General features: G+C 46.0%; 1 protein-coding gene across 6 annotated transcripts in view; it reads left to right on the forward strand.

The window, feature by feature from the left end:
* Window positions 1-18,547, forward strand: part of KIF2A (kinesin family member 2A) — an 89,848-nt gene that overhangs the window by 41,274 nt on the left and 30,027 nt on the right. For all 6 annotated transcript variants that reach the window (XM_069749199.1, XM_069749157.1, XM_069749175.1 and 3 more), the window contains exons 6-12: window positions 550-650; window positions 3,017-3,112; window positions 3,405-3,459; window positions 5,126-5,288; window positions 5,972-6,062; window positions 7,985-8,048; window positions 13,983-14,074. In XM_069749199.1, coding sequence (XP_069605300.1) covers window positions 550-650; window positions 3,017-3,112; window positions 3,405-3,459; window positions 5,126-5,288; window positions 5,972-6,062; window positions 7,985-8,048; window positions 13,983-14,074 — 662 coding nt within the window. The remainder of the gene's footprint in view (window positions 1-549; window positions 651-3,016; window positions 3,113-3,404; window positions 3,460-5,125; window positions 5,289-5,971; window positions 6,063-7,984; window positions 8,049-13,982; window positions 14,075-18,547) is intronic.

Consider the following 18,547-nt stretch of genomic DNA (forward strand, 5'->3'; position numbering starts at 1 on the left):
TTCTGTCCTTAGCTGTGCGGATAGACTAATGCTGCATAGTATTAATCATGATGCATGTACTATAGCCGAATAGCTGCAGACCTGACCCAGATGTGTCATAAATGTGCGGCCATCAAGGGTCTAACCTCAAAGACCCTCTTCTCCAACCCAATGAGGTCCATCTTGGTCCTCCTACCAGCACAGAAATGGCGGCCACCTGGATTACTGGGAGGACTATTGGGTAGATCCTGGTGATCTAATTGTATTACGTGTCGCCGATATGTCAGAGGGTTCTGTTATGTTATGTCCAGCGATGTCATGGAAGGTGTCGGGGAGTGGATGGGTCACTACTTCACTGGCCTTTTTCTGTCATTATAACACCTCTGATTTGCCGACCTCTGTTCTATAGTTTCCTTGCAGGGTGTTTTTTTTTTTTGCTTTGTGTTTTTCTTTAGTTTGTTGTATATAGTGCACATTTTATATAAAAATAATATCGCTTCTAGGCATCGTAGCTAACATTTGTGTGGTATTGGTGCTCTCTAATATGGTGACTGTTCTGTTGTTCACCAGCCAGGAGAAAATCTAATTGTGTGAAAGAAGTAGAAAAGCTTCAAGAGAAGAGAGAGAAAAGACGGTTACAGCAGCAAGAACTGCGGGAGAAGAGAGCCCTGGTGAGCAGACGCTTGTATGGCCTGTGCCCCCTCTGATCCGCTCCGGACCACTATGACGGGAAGGTCCATCTTCACATCCAGATGTCTTATGGTTTCCGTGCATCTACGTATAGATCTGTTTAGTGTCTCCAGTGCTTGTAATGGTATATACGGTACATACGTTGTGTAGTCTGATCCTGTATAAGTGCCTAATTCCTACTGACTTGGAGCTGGTAGTTTGCCAGAATAGGGGCTCAGATTAATGAGTGGTTTGGGAGCATTGCTTGCATGTTCTGTACCGACTCCCAGGTTTGTCCGTATACCTGCAGTCCTCTGGAAAGCTGCAGATGATCCTGCATTCACCGCTGCTGTTTGTCCTATGGTTTTATCTCACTCCACTGAACATGAGAGCGGTGGGGCTGAGGTTAGTGAGGCTTTTGGTCAGGCAGCAGAGAAAAGCTTTCCTCTTCTCACAAGTGCTTTTACTGTACAGAGCATCGGCCACCGGAGTGTAGAAGTCCCATGTGTAGTATTATGCAGAAGACTTTTTTTTCCCCTAAAGTGTAAATTGGCCTAAACAGGTGTCTGTGACCCTTGTGCCGTTGACAGTGCTCCCTCTGAAGACACATGTCTGCATAGGAGCTGTGGACATTATTGATTAGATTTCTTTGTAATTGCTTTCATTTGCATCTTAGGTCTTTAAAGTGGCGGCACCAAGTACCATATTTTGCAGTTTATAAGACGCACCTGATTATAAGATGTACCCCAAATTTTGAGAAAAAATAGGAAAACATTAAGAAAATGTTGGTGCTTGTTACAATTCATGTGTCTTATTGCTTACCAGAGGTGGTGGCTGCGTTGAAGCGGGGTCCCAGGATCGCTGCTGGCGGAGGCAGGAGTGGGGCGATGCTGCAGACCCAAGACTGGGAGAAAGGGGTGTTAAGATGTGCAACGCTTCGGGTGATCGGTGGTGGGGGGGCTCTGCCAACATTTTGTGAAAGCCCGGAGCCTTTTCACTTCCATGGTTTACTTTGCGGTGGAGTCTTGGAAAATGGCTCCCGGGGGTGGCGCATCCGCAGATGGAGATCTTGGCGCTGAGATCTCCATCTGTGCATGCGATACCCCCGGCAGCCTTTTTCCCTGAGTCCACCGCAGTGTAAACTATGGAAGTGTGGGGGCTATGGGCTTTCACAAAATGTTGGCGGAGCCCCACCACCACCGATCACCCGAAGCGTCGCACATCTGAACACCCCCTCATCCCAGACTGCGGACTGCAGTAACGCTTCACTCCTGCCCCCACCAGCAGCGACCCTGGGACCCCGCTCCACCGCGGCCAGTAAGGTATATTCAAATTATAAGACTCATCCGCATTTTCCCCATTTTGGGGAAAAAAGATGCGTCTTATAATCTGAAAAATAAGGTACATGCTATCCTATATCAGTAGGATAGAGTTAGGGGATATTTTATTGATCACTGGGGTCTGAGAGTTGGGAAGTCCACCGAATCCAAAAGCAAATGAAGCATCGAGGTTGCACACATCTGCTCCGTTCATCCTCTGAGACTGCTGGAAATTGGCGAGTGCATTAGTCGGCTATCTCTGCCAGTCTCATAGAGAAAGAAAAGAAGAAAAGTGCCATGCTCGACCTCCGCTGCACTCAGACGGGGTCCTGCAGAGCGCTCTTCTCTGGATCACGGAGGGTCCCAGCTGTCAGACTCCAATGATCCTGCAGTCAATACTTGCACAGGCGCTGTAGATGATTCTGATTTTCCCTGCTTAGAGGAAACCTGTCGTCTGATCCTTCTGCCGCCGTGCATGTTGTACTCTGAAACGTTGCAGCATGTAGGACTAAACGTAGTGTGAAGATCTGTCCGGGGGCTGTGTTTCTGCTGACTAGTCTGTGGTGTAGGACCCTGGTGGGTTCTCATCGCTCTGCTCCTTCAGACTGATAGGTCTTTCTCTATATATACACATACGGAGACTTATCTGTCAAAGCTGTGTGGTGGAGGTCAGCTGCCGGGGTCCTACCTCAGATTACTCATTGGACATCTTCACGTGCCGCAGAGTCCGAGTGACGCATGCATGGCTGCGATTGGCATCCAGACTGATTACTTCTGTCCATGGTTGGGGCAATATCCGTTGGATGTCGGACTCTTTTTAGCAAGATGGTGGTTCTGGTGTTTTGGTTTTTTGTTCCCTGCAATATCAGGAATTTCACCGGTGCCAGCAATGTTCTATTAGGCTAGGACTGCACCAAGACTTTCTGCAGTAGAGCGTAGTCCTGGCCTTACGGGTAGGCAGAGGAGCCGACGGCACATGGATGGCGGCACACTTCTGTATGACGTCATCATTTACGATCTGCCAATATGTCGTCTTCTCACATTTGTAGGATGTTGATGCTACCAACCCAAATTATGAAATTATGTGCATGATAAGAGATTTCCGAGGAAGTTTGGATTACCGGCCCTTAACTACTTCAGATCCAGTAAGTTCGATTTTTCATTGCTCCGGTTATGTATTTGTTATATTCGTGGGTCACTTTTAGATGTCAGTTTTGTCATATTGCAGTGACCGGACCTCCTACAGTTACTGATCTGACATCAGCAGAGTCTTCTATGGCTCAGGAGAACTGCAGGAGGTCCCGGCATTGGGGGCTATGTGCCGAAGATAGAAAGCAGCCATTTTACTCCGTGTAAAGCCCCAGTCCTCCTGCGTGTTCGCAGCTTCTGTGATTTGCAGTTGTCAAAACTAATGATGTATCTTGTCTTTCACTACAGATTGATGAGCATCGGATATGTGTGTGTGTTAGAAAGCGCCCGCTAAATAAGAAGGGTAAGCACCGATGTGTACGGGTAAACTCGCCTCCACTTTTCTGTGACATGGTAGACTTTGTTAGGGGAGCTCCGCTACTTGGTTCACCCACCGACCACCAGTGATCTTCCAACATGTACGACGCTTGAGCTAAGCGGGTGATATTTACTAGGTATACACTAAACTGTCACAGTCGCATGGCTCGTTAATACTTACCGCCATGTTTTATTATTTGTGTCTGCTTTGGGCCGATCTGCCGTGCTTCATGCTAGGCGGAATATTGTGCCACTGTGGGTGCCAAAGATAGCAGGAGCCTGGATTCCAATGTGCGTGGTTCCTTGTACATGCTTCCACATTGTGCTTGGAAATTTCATCACTTTTTTTTCTGCCTTTTTTTTTCATTTGCAACCCTGTAAATTCCTTAAAACGGCTGTCCAATGAAAACAAATTATTGCCTATTTACACGGAAGGTGGTAACTTGTTGATCGGTGGCTCTCTGATTCATGGGATCTGCACCGATCGGCAGAATGGAGCACAATTGTTCCCGACAGGTAGCTTTTATCCCCAGTACAAAATGGAGCGGCTGGACAAACGCCAGACCACCTCTCCATGCATTCTATATAGTGCTGTCCAAAGTGCGAATGCCCTATAGATAATGAATGGCGCTGCAGTCGAGCACGCACACTACTGCTCGCTTCAATAATGGGGATAAAATTGCCCCATTCTGCCAGTCGGTGCAAGTCCCAGAAGTCAGACCCCCAGTTATCAACCAGAGTAGATAAATGATGACTTGTTTTCAGCGGTCAGCCCCTTTAAATATGAAAGTTGATGGCATTTTACTCATGGGCAGAGAATGCCCCATTTAGGGTGTGATGCTTTTTGGTAAGTGCTGTGCTGATTATTGGGCACCGTCCCTGTGGCTGCGGACATTTGGTAGCCGTGGTGTCTGACAAGGTGGGCTCCACATGATATATAAATGTCTGAGTATTGCTGGCAGCTGATGTGGCATCAGAAGTATCAGGCGCCCTGATCCAACCTCTTGTTTAGCATCAAACATGTCTCGAATAACTCCAGGACAGTGACCGCTTAATTGTGCTGCGTCTGCACTGAAAAAGAAATGATGTGAGGGCACCCGGGGACATAAGTAGCGGGAGACACAGGAGGTTTACATCAAGTGCAAAAATAAATCACAGGAAAATCAGAGAAGTTTCACCCCTTCATGACCAGGTCATAGTGTATCTTATGGAATGACTTAACCGAATACTCCAGACTTTTCACTGTACATGGGTTGTCACGTCCATGTGTAGATGATACGTTGTGAAATAACGCGCCTCCTCTGGGGCTGCAGACTGGGCAGCCTGTGGCCACTGTTTCCTCTTACAGCCTATGGATAAGTGGTTTGGCATGGCTGCTTGCTGGCACAAATGCAATGTCGGGCAGCTGCATTTTGTATATTTGAGTACTGAGGTGACGGCAGTTTGTTAGTGTGGAGGGGTTATCCAGTGCCTGTGACTTCCACATCGGGTTGTGTGGCATCCATTGGTGCTGCCCAGGGATTGTGCTGGGGTCCTATTAGAATAGAGATGCTTGGAGGGTGCCCACCGATACCTGGCAAGAGGCTGATGGACCCCATGAAAGTGAGAACACCGCTCCGAAGCTCGATTGTCACATTTTCCTTTTTTTGCAGAGAACAGTGTGAAGGATCTGGATGTGATCACCATTCCTAGCAAAGATGTGGTGATGGTGCACGAGCCCAAGCAGAAGGTGGACCTCACGAGGTTCTTAGAAAACCAAACGTTTCGCTTTGACTATGCCTTTGACGAGACTGCGCCAAATGAAATGGTCTACAGGTAGGTAACCGAGCACTGTCCTGGCCTCGCTGTATTGTCTGTAGAAATGTGAGTGCATCGCCCTTCTCACAGCGAGTACGGCACAATGGGCTGGCAGGTATCACCGACAGAGGATTCCACCGCTGAGCTGGGCTGCCGTCACCGCTCCTCTGACAATTGTAGGAGCGTTCCCCGCAGCAGCATTCTGCAGGCTGACCTCATTCTAGGTGTGTTTCACTGAAGGAATTTCCATGACGCTGATTCTATAGATTTCCCTGCAGAACACAATGATGACATTTCAGAACTTGTTTTGTGGTTGTTCTTTATCATCTTTTCCATTATTATGTATCGCAGTGCTGCAGAAAGATCAGAGTTGCTCTCGGTCGTCCCTTTACATTTATAGGGTACAATATGTATTTACTAAATTCATAAGAGACCCCCGGTGAGGACCCAGCAGTGCAGAACAGGCCAAAAAAATCTGCGCTGAATCTGTCCCGGGCATTTGCTTTCAGTTTTGCGCTTGAAACCTTAAACCTGTCTGCTTTGAAGAATTTGCAATAGTTTTGCATGTAAATTTGTAGAAATTGGAATCTTAAAAGCTTATAAAAAGGTAGAAAGTACAAGATAAGTTACAAACCCCACTGTACTGACTACACCAGCAGATTGCCCCTGAATGTTAATAGAATCTTTTTTTCCCCCCTTAGGTTCACTGCTCGGCCTCTTGTAGAAACCATCTTTGAAAGGGGAATGGCCACTTGCTTTGCTTATGGACAAACTGGAAGTGGGAAAACCCATGTATGTATTTTGCCTCTTCATGTTCTTTAACGGGAAGGTGCCATTAAAAAAAAAAAAAGTTTTTTCAACAGCTGAAAAAATGTAAATTAGTAATAACTTTTTAGTTGAAAAAAAAAGTTTTGAATGAAGTAAAATATGAAAAATAATTTCAAAAAGTGTAATATGGGCTGTGTCTGATCACGTGTGTGACGTCTCCTCTCCTCCCCTTCAGGGTAAGAGGGTGAAGTTTAGGATCACAGTGCGGGGCCATTTTGCTGGTGATACAGACAAGTAGACGTCACCGAGGCCAGCAGCCCCGATTCTGTTAGTGCTGCTCGCTGTATCACAAGCTGGGGTTAGATACGTGCAGTGTATCGCACACGTAGAGTAACGCGCTGGGATAAGATACAATGCTCAGTGTAGACTGCTCCTATAGAAGTAGTAGACTTCTATGGGAGCAGTGGTGTAATGTGTGATCCAGCTCCATCCATTTTATGGGAGCAGTTGTGTAATGTGTGACCCCTCTTCATCCACTACATTGCTACTCCCATAAAAGTAGACAGTGAGGTCACACTTTACAGGACTGCTCCTAGTAACTGGGAGGAGTGGTGTAATGTGTGACCTCGCTCCGTCCACTTTTATGGGAGCAGTGGTGTAATGTGTGACCTTGCTCCGTCTACTTTTATGGAAGCAGTGGTGTAATGTGTGACCCCTCTCCATCCACTTTTATGGGAGCAGTGGTGGAATGTGTGACCCTGCTCCGTCCTCTTTTGTGGGAGCAGTGGTGTAATGTGTGACCCCGCTCCATCCTCTTTTATGGGAGCAGTGGTGTAATGCAGGGGTGTCAAACTGCATTCCTCAAGGGCCGCAAACCATGCGTGTTTTCAAGATTTCCTTAGCATTGCACAAGGTGCTGTAATCATTATGTGTGTAGGTGATTAAATTATCACCTGTGCAGTACAAGGAAATCCTGAAAACATGACCTGTTTGCGGCCCTCGAGGAATGCAGTTTGACACCCCTGGTGTAATGTGTGACCCCGCTCTGTCCCCTTTTATGGGAGCAGTGGCGTAATGTGTGACCCTGCTCCGTCCTCTTTTATGGGAGCAGTGGTGGAATGTGTGACCCCGCTCCATCCTCTTTTATGGGAGCAGTGGCGTAATGTGTGACTCCGCTCCGACCTCTTTTATGGGAGCAGTGGTGTAATGTGTGACCCCGCTCCGTCCTCTTTTATGGGAGCAGTGGCGTATTGTGTGACCCCGCTCCGACCTCTTTTATGGGAGCAGTGGTGGAATGTGTTACCCTGCTCCGTCCTCTTTTATGGGAGCAGTGGTGGAATGTGTTACCCCGCTCCATCCACTTTTATGGGAGCAGTGGTGTAATGTGTGACCTCGCTCCATCCACTTTCATGGGAGCAGTGGTGTAATGTGTGACCTCGCTCCATCCACTTTGCTGCTTTAATGCCCAGTTCCTGCCTCTTTAGAGTGTGCTTTCAGCTGCTGCTCTGCGAGAGATGTACTCTATTTACAGGCATTCAGAGTAGGAGACTTTCCCTGTCTGAGCCTCTCTCCACACCGAGACCTTACTGCAGCATGATGTTTGGGCGAGAAGAAAGCAAAATAAGGAAATAAAGCCCATCACAACATTTCATAACTTTGCGGTGGCTGGAGAAGATGACTAAATATAAAAGTTTTCTTACTCTTTCGAGTCTATTCACACTTCATTTCATTGGACGACGTGAGAAAAGCAAGCATCTGTCTGACGGGTCCATTGGGCAATGCCTTCCTGCTCTGCGGATAGTCTGCGTGTTGTCATAGTATGATCTTCAGCGATCCGCACGTTATTGGATCAGATTAGGTTTTCATTCCATGGCTCTTGATAAAGATACAGGATTTTTACGTGTACTGGAATGGAAACTTATTTTATTCTTTGATCTGCATTACAGACCATGGGTGGTGATTTTTCTGGAAAGAATCAAGACTGTTCAAAAGGAATATATGCTCTTGCAGGTACAACTTCTAATAGGAAATTGCAATCTTTCATCTATCCATGCGTACTGAACTGTGGTGTCACGGAACAGCTCCTTTTCACAAACGCTGACAAGAGAGCGTTCTTAAAGGAATCTGTCACCAGCTATGCTGTGGAATCACAGGGTAGCCTTATGTAGGAACAGCGAGCCTGTACTTACTGGACTGCTTGGCGCAATTTTGAGAAAATCCCTGTTTTTTCTGCTTTGTGTAGCAGAGCTCAGAATGCTGAGCTGTGTATAGCCTCACCCACACCACTGATTGGCAGCTTCCTGTGCGGACTGTATTCCAGTATCTTTGTGATAATCTCCTGCTGAGAAAACACTGATTGTACTGAAAGTACAGCAAGCTGCTGAACAAGTGACACAGACTTGGAATCAGGCTCTCTCCCTCTACATTAATAATAATAATAATAATAATAATAATAATTATTATTTTATTTATATAGCGCCAACATATTCCGCAGCGCTGTACAAATTATAGAGGGGACTTGTACAGACAATAGACATTACAGCATAACAGAAATCACAGTTCAAAATAGATTCCAAGAGGAATGAGGGCCCTGCTCGCAAGCTTACAAACTATGAGGAAAAGGGGAGACACGAGAGGTGGATGGTAACAATTGCTTTAGTTATTCGGACCGGCCATAGTGTAAGGCTCAGGTGTTCATGTAATGCTGCATGAACCAGTTAACTGCCTAAGTATGTATCAGTACAGACACAGAGGGCTATTAACTGCATAAAGTGTATGAGAACATGATACGAGGAACCTGATTATTTTTTATTTTTATTTTTTTATGATAGGCGACACAGGGATTGTTAGGTTAATGCGTTTAGGCGGTAGGGCAATCTGAACAAATGAGTTTTTAGGGCACACTTAAAACTGTGGGGATTAATCGTATTAACCTGGGTAGTGCATTCCAAAGAATTGGCGCAGCACGTGTAAAGTCTTGGAGACGGGAGTGGGAGGTTCTGATTATTGAGGATGCTAACCTGAGGTCATTAGCGGAGCGGAGGGCACGGGTAGGGTGGTAGACTGAGACCAGAGAGGAGATGTAGGGTGGTGCTGAGCCATGGAGTGCTTTGTGGATGAGGGTAGTAGTTTTGTACTGGATTCTGGAGTGGATGGGTAGCCAGTGTAATGACTGGCACAAGGTAGAGGCATCGGTGTAACGGTTGGTGAGGAATATGATCCTGACTGTAGCATTCAGCACAGATTGGAGCGGGGAGAGTTTGGTAAGAGGGAGGCCGATTAGTAGAGAGTTACAATAGTCCAGACGAGAATGAATAAGTGAAACAGTTTTTGCAGAGTCGAAAGTAAGAAAAGGGCGAATTCTAGAAATATTTTTGAGGTGCAGATAAGAAGAGCGAGCCAGTGATCGGATGTGGGGGGTGAATGAAAGCTCAGAATCAAGGATGACCCCAAGGCAGCGGGCATTATGCTGCTCTCAGATTTTTTAGCAAACCCTGCTGACAGATTACCTTAAACACTCATCGATATGTATGTCTGTGCATATTGGGGTAGACACAGGAACCGTTTCTATTTAAAATCCGGCTGATTTATTGCAGTCCTCATAAACCATGTCACCAGAAAACTTAAAAAACAGCCTTTGTCCGGCACAAGGAAAAACATTAAGGAACGAGTCCATACAATAGTGCGGGTTAGAGTCCAGCTTCTCTGTCCTTTTAGCAAAGGCGCTCAATCCAGGAGATCTGCAACCTATTGTATATACACACATGTGGTATGTAGTCGGCCATCACTCATCTATACGCAGCAATCGCATTGAGTAATTATTTCCTTCAGTATTTTTGGTTGTAACCCTGGATCACTTAAACTATATCGATGGACAATGTAAAACTCTTTAATTTCACTGGTGCAGAATGGACAATTTTCAATCCGATTTGAACCCATTGAGGCCGAATGGCGGAGACTTGTCTAAGAGTTAGAAAAACGACCAGAAGAGAACTCCTCCAAAACTAAAGTGTAAACAACAAGTCTTTATTGCATGCTCACAATCTACTATGTAATTGTCTAAAGGTACCTTCACACTGAGCGACTTAACGATAGCGATCCGTGACGTTGCAGCGTCCTGGCTAGCGATATCGTTATGTTTGACACACAGCAGCGATCAGGATCCTGCTGAGAGATCGCTGGTCGGAGCTAGAAGGCCAGAACTTTATTTCGTCGCTGGATCACCCGCTGACATCGCTGAATCGGCGTGTGTGATGCCGATTCAGCGATGTCTTCACTTGTAACCAGGGTAAACATCGGGTTACTAAGCGCAGCCCTGCGCTTAGTAACCCGATGTTTACCCTGGTTACCCGGGGACCTCGGCATAGTTGGTCGCTGGAGAGCTGTCTGTGTGACAGCTCTCCAGCGACCACACAGCGACGCTGCAGCGATCGACATCGTTGTCTTTATCGCTGCAGTGTCGCTTAATGTGACGGTACCTTAAGGGTCACTTCCGTGTCTGTCTGTCTCGGATATTCATTGGTCGCGGCCTCTGTCTGTCATGGAAATGCAAGTTGCTGATTGGTCTCACCAGCTGCCTGTCATGGCTGCCACCGTACGATTAGTCCCTCCCTACTCCCCTGCAGTCAGTGCCCGGCGCCCGCTCCATACTCCCTGCAGTCAGCGCCCGCTCCATACTCCCCTCCAGTCACCGCTCACACAGGGTTAATGCCAGAGGTAACGGACCGCGTTATGCTGCGGGTAACTCACTCCGTTACTGCCGCTATTAACCCTGTGTGACCAAGTTTTTACTATTGATGCTGCCTATGCAGCATCAATAGTAAAAAGATCTAATGTTAAAAATTAGTCCGACGATGCGCCTGCCGCCAGCTTCCGTTCCCAGAGATGCATTGCAAAATTACCCAGAAGACTTAGCGGTCTCGCGAGACCGCTAAGTGATCCGGGTATTTTCGCAATGCATCCTGGGAACAAAAGATGGCGGCAGCCGCACGCGCATCGCCAGAGGTTGCTGGATCTACGCTGGATCCCGGCGGGTGAGTATATAACGATTTTTTATTTACATTTTTTTTTTTTTTTATCAGTGATATGATGCCCACACTGCTATATACTACCTGGCCAGTGTTAAATACTGCGTGGGCTGCGTTATATACTACATGGCTGCTATATACTATGTGGGCTGTGTTATATACTACGTGGCTGTGTTCTATACTGCGTGCTATGCTATATACTACGTGGCCACTGTTAGATACTATGTGGGCTGTGCTATATATTACGTGGCCGGTGTTACATACTACGTGGGCTGTGTTATATACTGTGTGGCTGCTATATACTGCGTGGCTGCTATATACTGTTTGGGCTGTGTTATATTCTACGTGGGCTGTGTTATTTACTGCGTGGCCTATATTAACGCATCGAGTATTCTACAATATGTATGTACTATGTACTCCTATATACTACATGGCCTGTGCTATATACTATGTGACTGCTATATACATACATACATACATACATACATACATACATATTCTAGAATACCTGATGCGTTAGAATCGGGCCACCATCTAGTAATATTAAAAACACATAACAGAAGGCGAATGAATAGGTGGTATCTTAGTTACATGCAAAAATCATTGGCACATTTGTTATTAAATCTAGCGCAATGGAGTAATTTACATCTACCGTATTTTTCAGACTATAAGACGCACCGGACCATAAGACGCACCCCAAATTTGGGGTGAAAATTGCAGAAAAAAAGATTTTTTTTATAAGATGGGGGTCCGTCTTATTGTCCAAATTTGCAGTATCTTACCTGAGGGATGGCGGTGGCAGAGCAGGGTCACAGGAGGCATGGTGTCGGCAGAGGTGGGGTGATGCAGTACGGCGTGCACCTGAGCAGGGTCCCTTCCTGCTTAGATGGGCGACGCCACGGCTTGGTGTCCATGGGGGAGTTTCAGCAGTGGTGTGGCAACGGCAGAGGTGTGGGGATGATGAGCGATATGACGTGAGCAGGGTCTCTTCCACAGGTGAGGTGACGCAGCGGCCCGGTATCCAATGTGAGCAGCAGAGCCGAGTTAATCACCGGTTTCTTGGCGGCGGCCATCTTCATGAGGCCGCGCGTGCGAAGATGGAGTGCTCTGCTTCCCGGGGCTTCAGGAAAATGGCCGCGGGAGGCCATGCGTGCACAGATGGAAATCGCGGCGGCCATTTTCCTGAAGCCAAGATCTAAATCTGCGAACTCGGCTTCAGGAAAATGGCCGCCGCGATCTCCATCTGCGCACGCGTGGCCTCCCGCGGCCATTTTCCTGAAGCCCCGGGAAGCAGAGCAGTCCATCTGCGCATGCGCGGCCTCAGGAAGATGGCCGCCGAGAAATCGGTGATTAACCCGGCTCTGCTGCTCACATTGGATACCGGGCCGCTGCGTCACCCCACCTGTGGAAGGGACCCTGCTCACGTCATACCGCTTATGATCCCCGCACCTCTGCCGCCGCCACCACACCACTGCCGGTTAGCCTGCATTACGACTATAAGACGCACCCCCCATTTTCCTCACATTTTTTGGGGAGAAAAGTGCGTGTTATAGTCCGAAAAATACGGTAATTATACATGTAAAATAAAATTAATAAATATTTTCCACTGTTTGGATGTAGTAACAGAAAATCCATATATGATCAGGAACGCGATCTTAAAAGTTTAAGTAATTGTGAATTGTATAAATAAACCAAGCAAAGGAAAAAATTGTATCGCTATATAAATCAACAGCGCTACCTGCTGGACAATGATGTGTAAGGCGCTTGTTGTAAGATGCATTGTACAGTGCATATGTAAATGTATATACAGTAAATGTACAAAACATGCAAAAATAAGTGAAAATAAATAAAGTCCGTCGTGGAAGATGCAATAACATGCTAGTGCAAAAACCTATTTCCAACACCTAATGAAAGACTATTGAGGATGCATGTATCGCTGCATTTGTTGCAAGAAATGAATCGCACGTTTAAAGAAGCGATGTGGCTAGGAAGCACGGGTAAAAATAATATATCAAAATAAAATATTTACCACCAGTCCCCCTGACGCACGAAAGAGGTTCCTTTCTGAACATATATGGATTTTCTGTTTCCTACATCCAAGCAGTGGAAAATATTACCTTTATTCTGTATTTATTTGCATGTATAATTAGCTAAAGGGAGAAATTTACACCTAGAAGCTGAGTATTCTAAGATACATGCAAAAATCATTGCACATTTAATGAAGACACCACCTGTTCATTCTCTGCATTGCAGCTCCTTCTTTTATGTGTTTTATGTGAGCATCGTTTATGCTTTATCTTTGGAGGAGTTCTCGTTTTGTCTTTTTTTCTCATTCGTTTTTGAACTCCTATTTATGGATATTTCCCTCCTTCCTTGTGCAAGAATTAGACTAGTGCAATGTGCAATTTCTCCGAACACATTGACGTTCCATATAGAAAATGTATTACTGAATAAGCCTTTTCACTTTAGTGGGTCAGTGTTGAGTCCCGGGGAAAGACTGATCTACAATCTGGCTGCACCTGCATGTGAAAGTCGTGTTTTTTGCACAGATTCTTCCAGAGGTTCCCAATGCAATTCCGCCAAAAAATCCACAAAATTAATGAAGATCCGGTGGTTTTTTTTTGTGGAAAAAAATGCAGCATGGGCAAAAAAATTGCGGAATGCATTAAATTGATGGGATGCTTAATCTAAGCGTTTTTTTAAGTGTATTTGCAGCGGAAAACCACCGTAAAAACACGAAAAATCCGGAATGTGTGCACATAGCCTCAAGACATCTCCGTTCTGCTGCTCACTTTCACCTGTTAATATGTGTAGCTTTGTCATTACATCCTTCTTCCATCTTTCATCCCGGTCCATATCTTTATCCTTAATGGAATTTCTGGTGTTTTTAATCTGATTTTTTTTTTTCCTCACACAGCAAGAGATGTATTTCAAATGCTAAAGAAACCAAATTATAAGAAGCTGGAACTTCAAGTCTACGCTACGTTTTTTGAAATCTACAGTGGTAAAGTAAGTGTTTAATGATTGCAAAGGACTTTGGAAGTAAAGATCCTTTAATTTGCTTTTTATATGTATACCCCGGCGCTCCCAAACATTTTGGATGTAAGTTGAAGCTGCTGGTGCCTAGACAGCTGCTGCGCTCAGTCTGTCCTCATCATAAAACAAAGCCAAAATTTATAAAAGGTCACCGCGCTAAAACTACTAAAAACAAATAAATAAGTGGATAAGAAAAGAACAAAAAACAAAGTCCAGCTCACCATGTCGACATTCCCAAGTGCTCGGAGCACGGAACCGCTGTGCCAGGGCGTAGACAAACAGGAAAGAGAAGGAGATCCAGCTCAACGATGTAGTGAAAAATCCATAGTTTTATTTCACTTCAAAATATAGTGTAAGGATAAAACATCAGCATACAGAAAAAGTTAAAAACCAAGGTCAACGCGTTTCCGGTGACTAAGCACCCTTAATCATGATCATGATTAAGGGTGCTTAGTCACCGGAAACGCGTTGACCTTGGTTTTTAACTTTTTCTGTATGCTGATGTTTTATCCTTACACTATATTTCTCTTACTCCCATGACGGCACCACGGAGAGAGAGGGATCCGCCCTCAGGGACAGGAAACCCACAGGTTAAAATGGCGGGACCTCTCCTCCACCTCAGTTCGGTTTCCTGTCCCTGACGGGGAACCCACAGTTACCTGACGTCGCGGGATACCGGGGACCATCTGGCCGAATTCAGGCAGCGGGCGGCCCTGCCGCGGTCGTAGGTGGAGGTCCTCCCTGAAGGCACAATCCGGGGTCGGCGGGCCTTGTACGAATGTGCAGGGAAGAGGCAGTGAAGAGGACACCAGTCTGCCTCTTTCCTTCAGCAGCAGCAGCTGGTAATAGCTAGCGGCGGCTACCTGGTATGTTACCGCCGGCTTAGGGTCCTGGGAGGAGGTGGCGGCGGTCACCAGCAGGAAGCGCCAACAGGAGACAGCAGCGGCAGCTGCTGCAAGGCTTCCGTCCCTCCTGGGAGCCGACAGGAGCACGCGCGCGCCTGGGGCTGGCGGCGCATGTGCGGGGGTCATTTCCGGGTCGGCGCAGGGCACCTCTGGGAATCCGGATGCTGCTTTGTGCTGTATGCTACAATATGAAAGCGGAAGAAGAAGAACGCTAGGCAGTTAGCAGAGGAAACTGCAATCCCCGCAGAAGAAACGACCGCAGCAGCGCCATCACCTGCAGCGGAGACCGCAACAGCAGGGCGGACCTGTGCAATGCCACAACTCGGGATCACAATGCAGCAGAGGCTCCAGCGGATCCGGGAGAAAATCAACGGTTCAAATGGAGGAAGCTTCCCCAAACACCAGAACCGGTATCTCCCCCACATTAGGAGGGTAAGTGACCTCCGTGAATGTATATATTCCAAATAGGGATTCATTGTGGAAAGGCACATCGAAAATCAAACATAAAGTGTGCCCACTTTGCTCCACAAATTTACCCGCTACCTGGGTAAAGAAACTATGCGACATGCATAGAGAACACAATAGGTAAAAGAAACGCAAGGCCAGACATAAATCCCAGGAGTCTAGCGTTAAGTATAGTTCAGATAGCTCTACGTCCTCCTTTGCATCCTCAAAGGGTGGAATCTTATGTTTGACGGACTAGAACAAAGGAATCGCAGGGCGTTCCTGTTAAATAAAAGATTCGGGCCCTAATAAAAAAGGAGTGGTAAAGGCCAGATAAAAAAGTCTGTTAACACCTAAGAGAAAATACCTATTTGACCAAAATTAGATGTCGCAATTGCGAAGACCTCTAAAAAAAAAAATAAAAAAAATTTTTTTGCATTGCCCTTTGAAAGCATAGGAACTCTCAAAGACCCTATGAATAAAAGGGCCGACATCTTCTTAAAAAAGGCTCCTGGGAAGCAGCTAGCGGGGGTTTAAATCCCGGGATAGCTGCTACATATACTGCCAGAGCATGACTAGATCACCTGGAGACCCAATTAAAAGATAAGACTTCAAGAGAATCTATACTAGTCTCGGTGTCAGTAATGAGGGGAGCCGCAGCATGTATAGCGAACTCCTCCATAAATTCAGTGAGACTGACAGCAATATCAGCCTCATTCTCAAACGCAGCAAAAAGAGCGCTGTGACTGAAGTGCTGGCCAGGTGATCTACAAACTAAGGCCAGCTATGCTCCATACCATGTCAGGGCGAATTTTTATTCGGGCCCACCCTGGATGATATTCTTGGAAAAGCTGTGGAAAAGAGAAAAAAAAAAAAAAGCCTTCCTAGGTTTTCCCAATCAGTCTTATAGACGGCCCTTTTCAAGGTTGAGGATGGGAGGATAAGAGATTTAAAGGCAGAGACTTCATGTTTAACAAACAGGATAATAAGCGGCCCCAATGAAGGTGCGCCTCAGGTAGGAGGGAGACTGACATACTTTCTCCAATTCGGAAAAAAAAAATTAGTAAACATAATCAAGACGGGTCTGAAGTTGAATTTCCATACGATGCCACATCATCAATTTGTCGCAACACCACAGAGGGAATCAGAGATCAAATAGCTGGCCATTCAAAAGTAAGTCTACAGTCTCCTTTTTAAAGAACGTCCTACAGGAGGTCCCACAGCAGGAGGGGACAACAGGTTTCTACTCCCCTCTTTTTCTATGGACAAAGCCAGATGGAACTTTCAGGACAATAATAAACCTGAAGAACTTAAACAAATACCTTGTGATAGACAGCTTCAAGATGGAAACAATAAAATCATGTGTCAGAACCCTTCATCTGTCTTGCTTTATGACTGTAATAGACCTAAAGGATGCATACTACCATGTGCCGATCCATCCGGATCACCGAAAATATCTCAGCGTGGCGGTAGTGATGCAAGGGGAATTGAGGCATTATCAATTCAAAGCTCTCCCCTTTGGTCTTGCCATAGCCCCGAGGGTGTTTACAAAATTAATGGCAGAAGTGATGGCTCATATAAGGGAACAAGATGGGTTAATTGTTCCTTATCTGGACGACCTCCTAGTGATGGGCAGATCCTCTCTACATTGCAGTCAGCAGTCGGACAAAGTGACAACAGCCCTATCAAATCTGGGTTGGTTTTTGAACCTAGAGATATCCAAAATTATCCCAACACAAGTACAGCAGTACTGGGGGACAATAATAGACTAAAAAAAAAAAAAAAACGAGAGTCGTCTAACAGAGTTAAAAATTTCCAACATGACACAGTTGGTGAAGCACTTATAACATTCTCCAGTCATTTCTTTAAGGAAAGCAATGTCTATATTAGGATCGATGACAGCCTGCATCCCGGCGATCCAGGGGGCTCAGTATCATTCCAGAGATCTCCAGTGGGAAATCCCACCTAGAGGGAGATTTAGAAAAGCGCTTGAAAATCTCCTCGCAAACAATGACTTCCCTAGCCTGGTGGATAGACTCGACCAATCTCGCCAGGGGGGGTTCCATGGATATGGCCGGTCTCAGTAACCCTCACCACGGATGCAATTCCATGGGGTTGGGGAGCTCACTTAAAAGATCAAATTGCCCAGGGCCCATGGTCAGAGGGGGAAAGCTCTTCACTTCAAACATGAAAGAGTTTTTTGGCAGTAAATACGCGCTAGACCATTTCTTAGTTCCCCTCCGTTCCCATCACGTAAGGGTACTGACAGACAACAGGACGGTAGTGGCGTATTTGAATCACCAGGGGGGTACGAGGTCCCAATCCCTGATGGAAGTAACGAAATCCATTCTGTTACAAGCAGAATCCAACCTATCCTCCCTAACAGCCCTTCTTATCAAAGGGTCAGAAAATCAGACAGCAGATTTATTAGCAGAACACAGCTAAAACAGGGAATTAAACCAGCAAATATTTAATCACATAGTGGACCGTTGGGGGACCCCGGATATAGATCTATTCGAGAACAGTCAAAACCAGAAAACAGAGAAATTCTGTCCAATAGATCCACGGGGGAATCCAGTGACCCTAGACGCCTTTCTAATTCCCTGTAATTTCCAAATAACATACGCCTTTCCCCCGATAGCATTGATTCCATTAGTCCTGGGGAAATTCCAGGACGACAGAGCAAAGATGATCATGATAGCCCTTTTTCTTTTGGCCAAAAAGAACGCGGTTCCCATGGCTACGCCTAATGTCGGTAACAGACCCTTGGGTCCTCCCAGATATCCCGAATCTTCTGCGCCAGGGGCCAATAAACCATCCACAAGTAAAAAAAAAAAAAAAAAAACTTGCATATGGCAGCCTGGAATTTGAGAGGGAACTTTTGACCAGGAAAGGGTTTTTCTCCAAATTTAGTCTGAACTCTGTTAACCAATAGGAATCGAGTAACTACCAGTGCGTATGGCAAAGTCTGGAAAAGATTCCTCTCTAATTCAGGTATCAGCTTATCGGGAGAGACCCCAGTTCAGGGAATACTAGAATTCCTCCAAAAAGGATTAGAGAAAGGCTTGGCAACGAGAACTCTAAAAAGTTCAAGTCG

The sequence above is a fragment of the Ranitomeya imitator genome, chromosome 1, assembly GCF_032444005.1.
Source record: "Ranitomeya imitator isolate aRanImi1 chromosome 1, aRanImi1.pri, whole genome shotgun sequence".
NCBI lineage: Eukaryota > Metazoa > Chordata > Amphibia > Anura > Dendrobatidae > Ranitomeya > Ranitomeya imitator.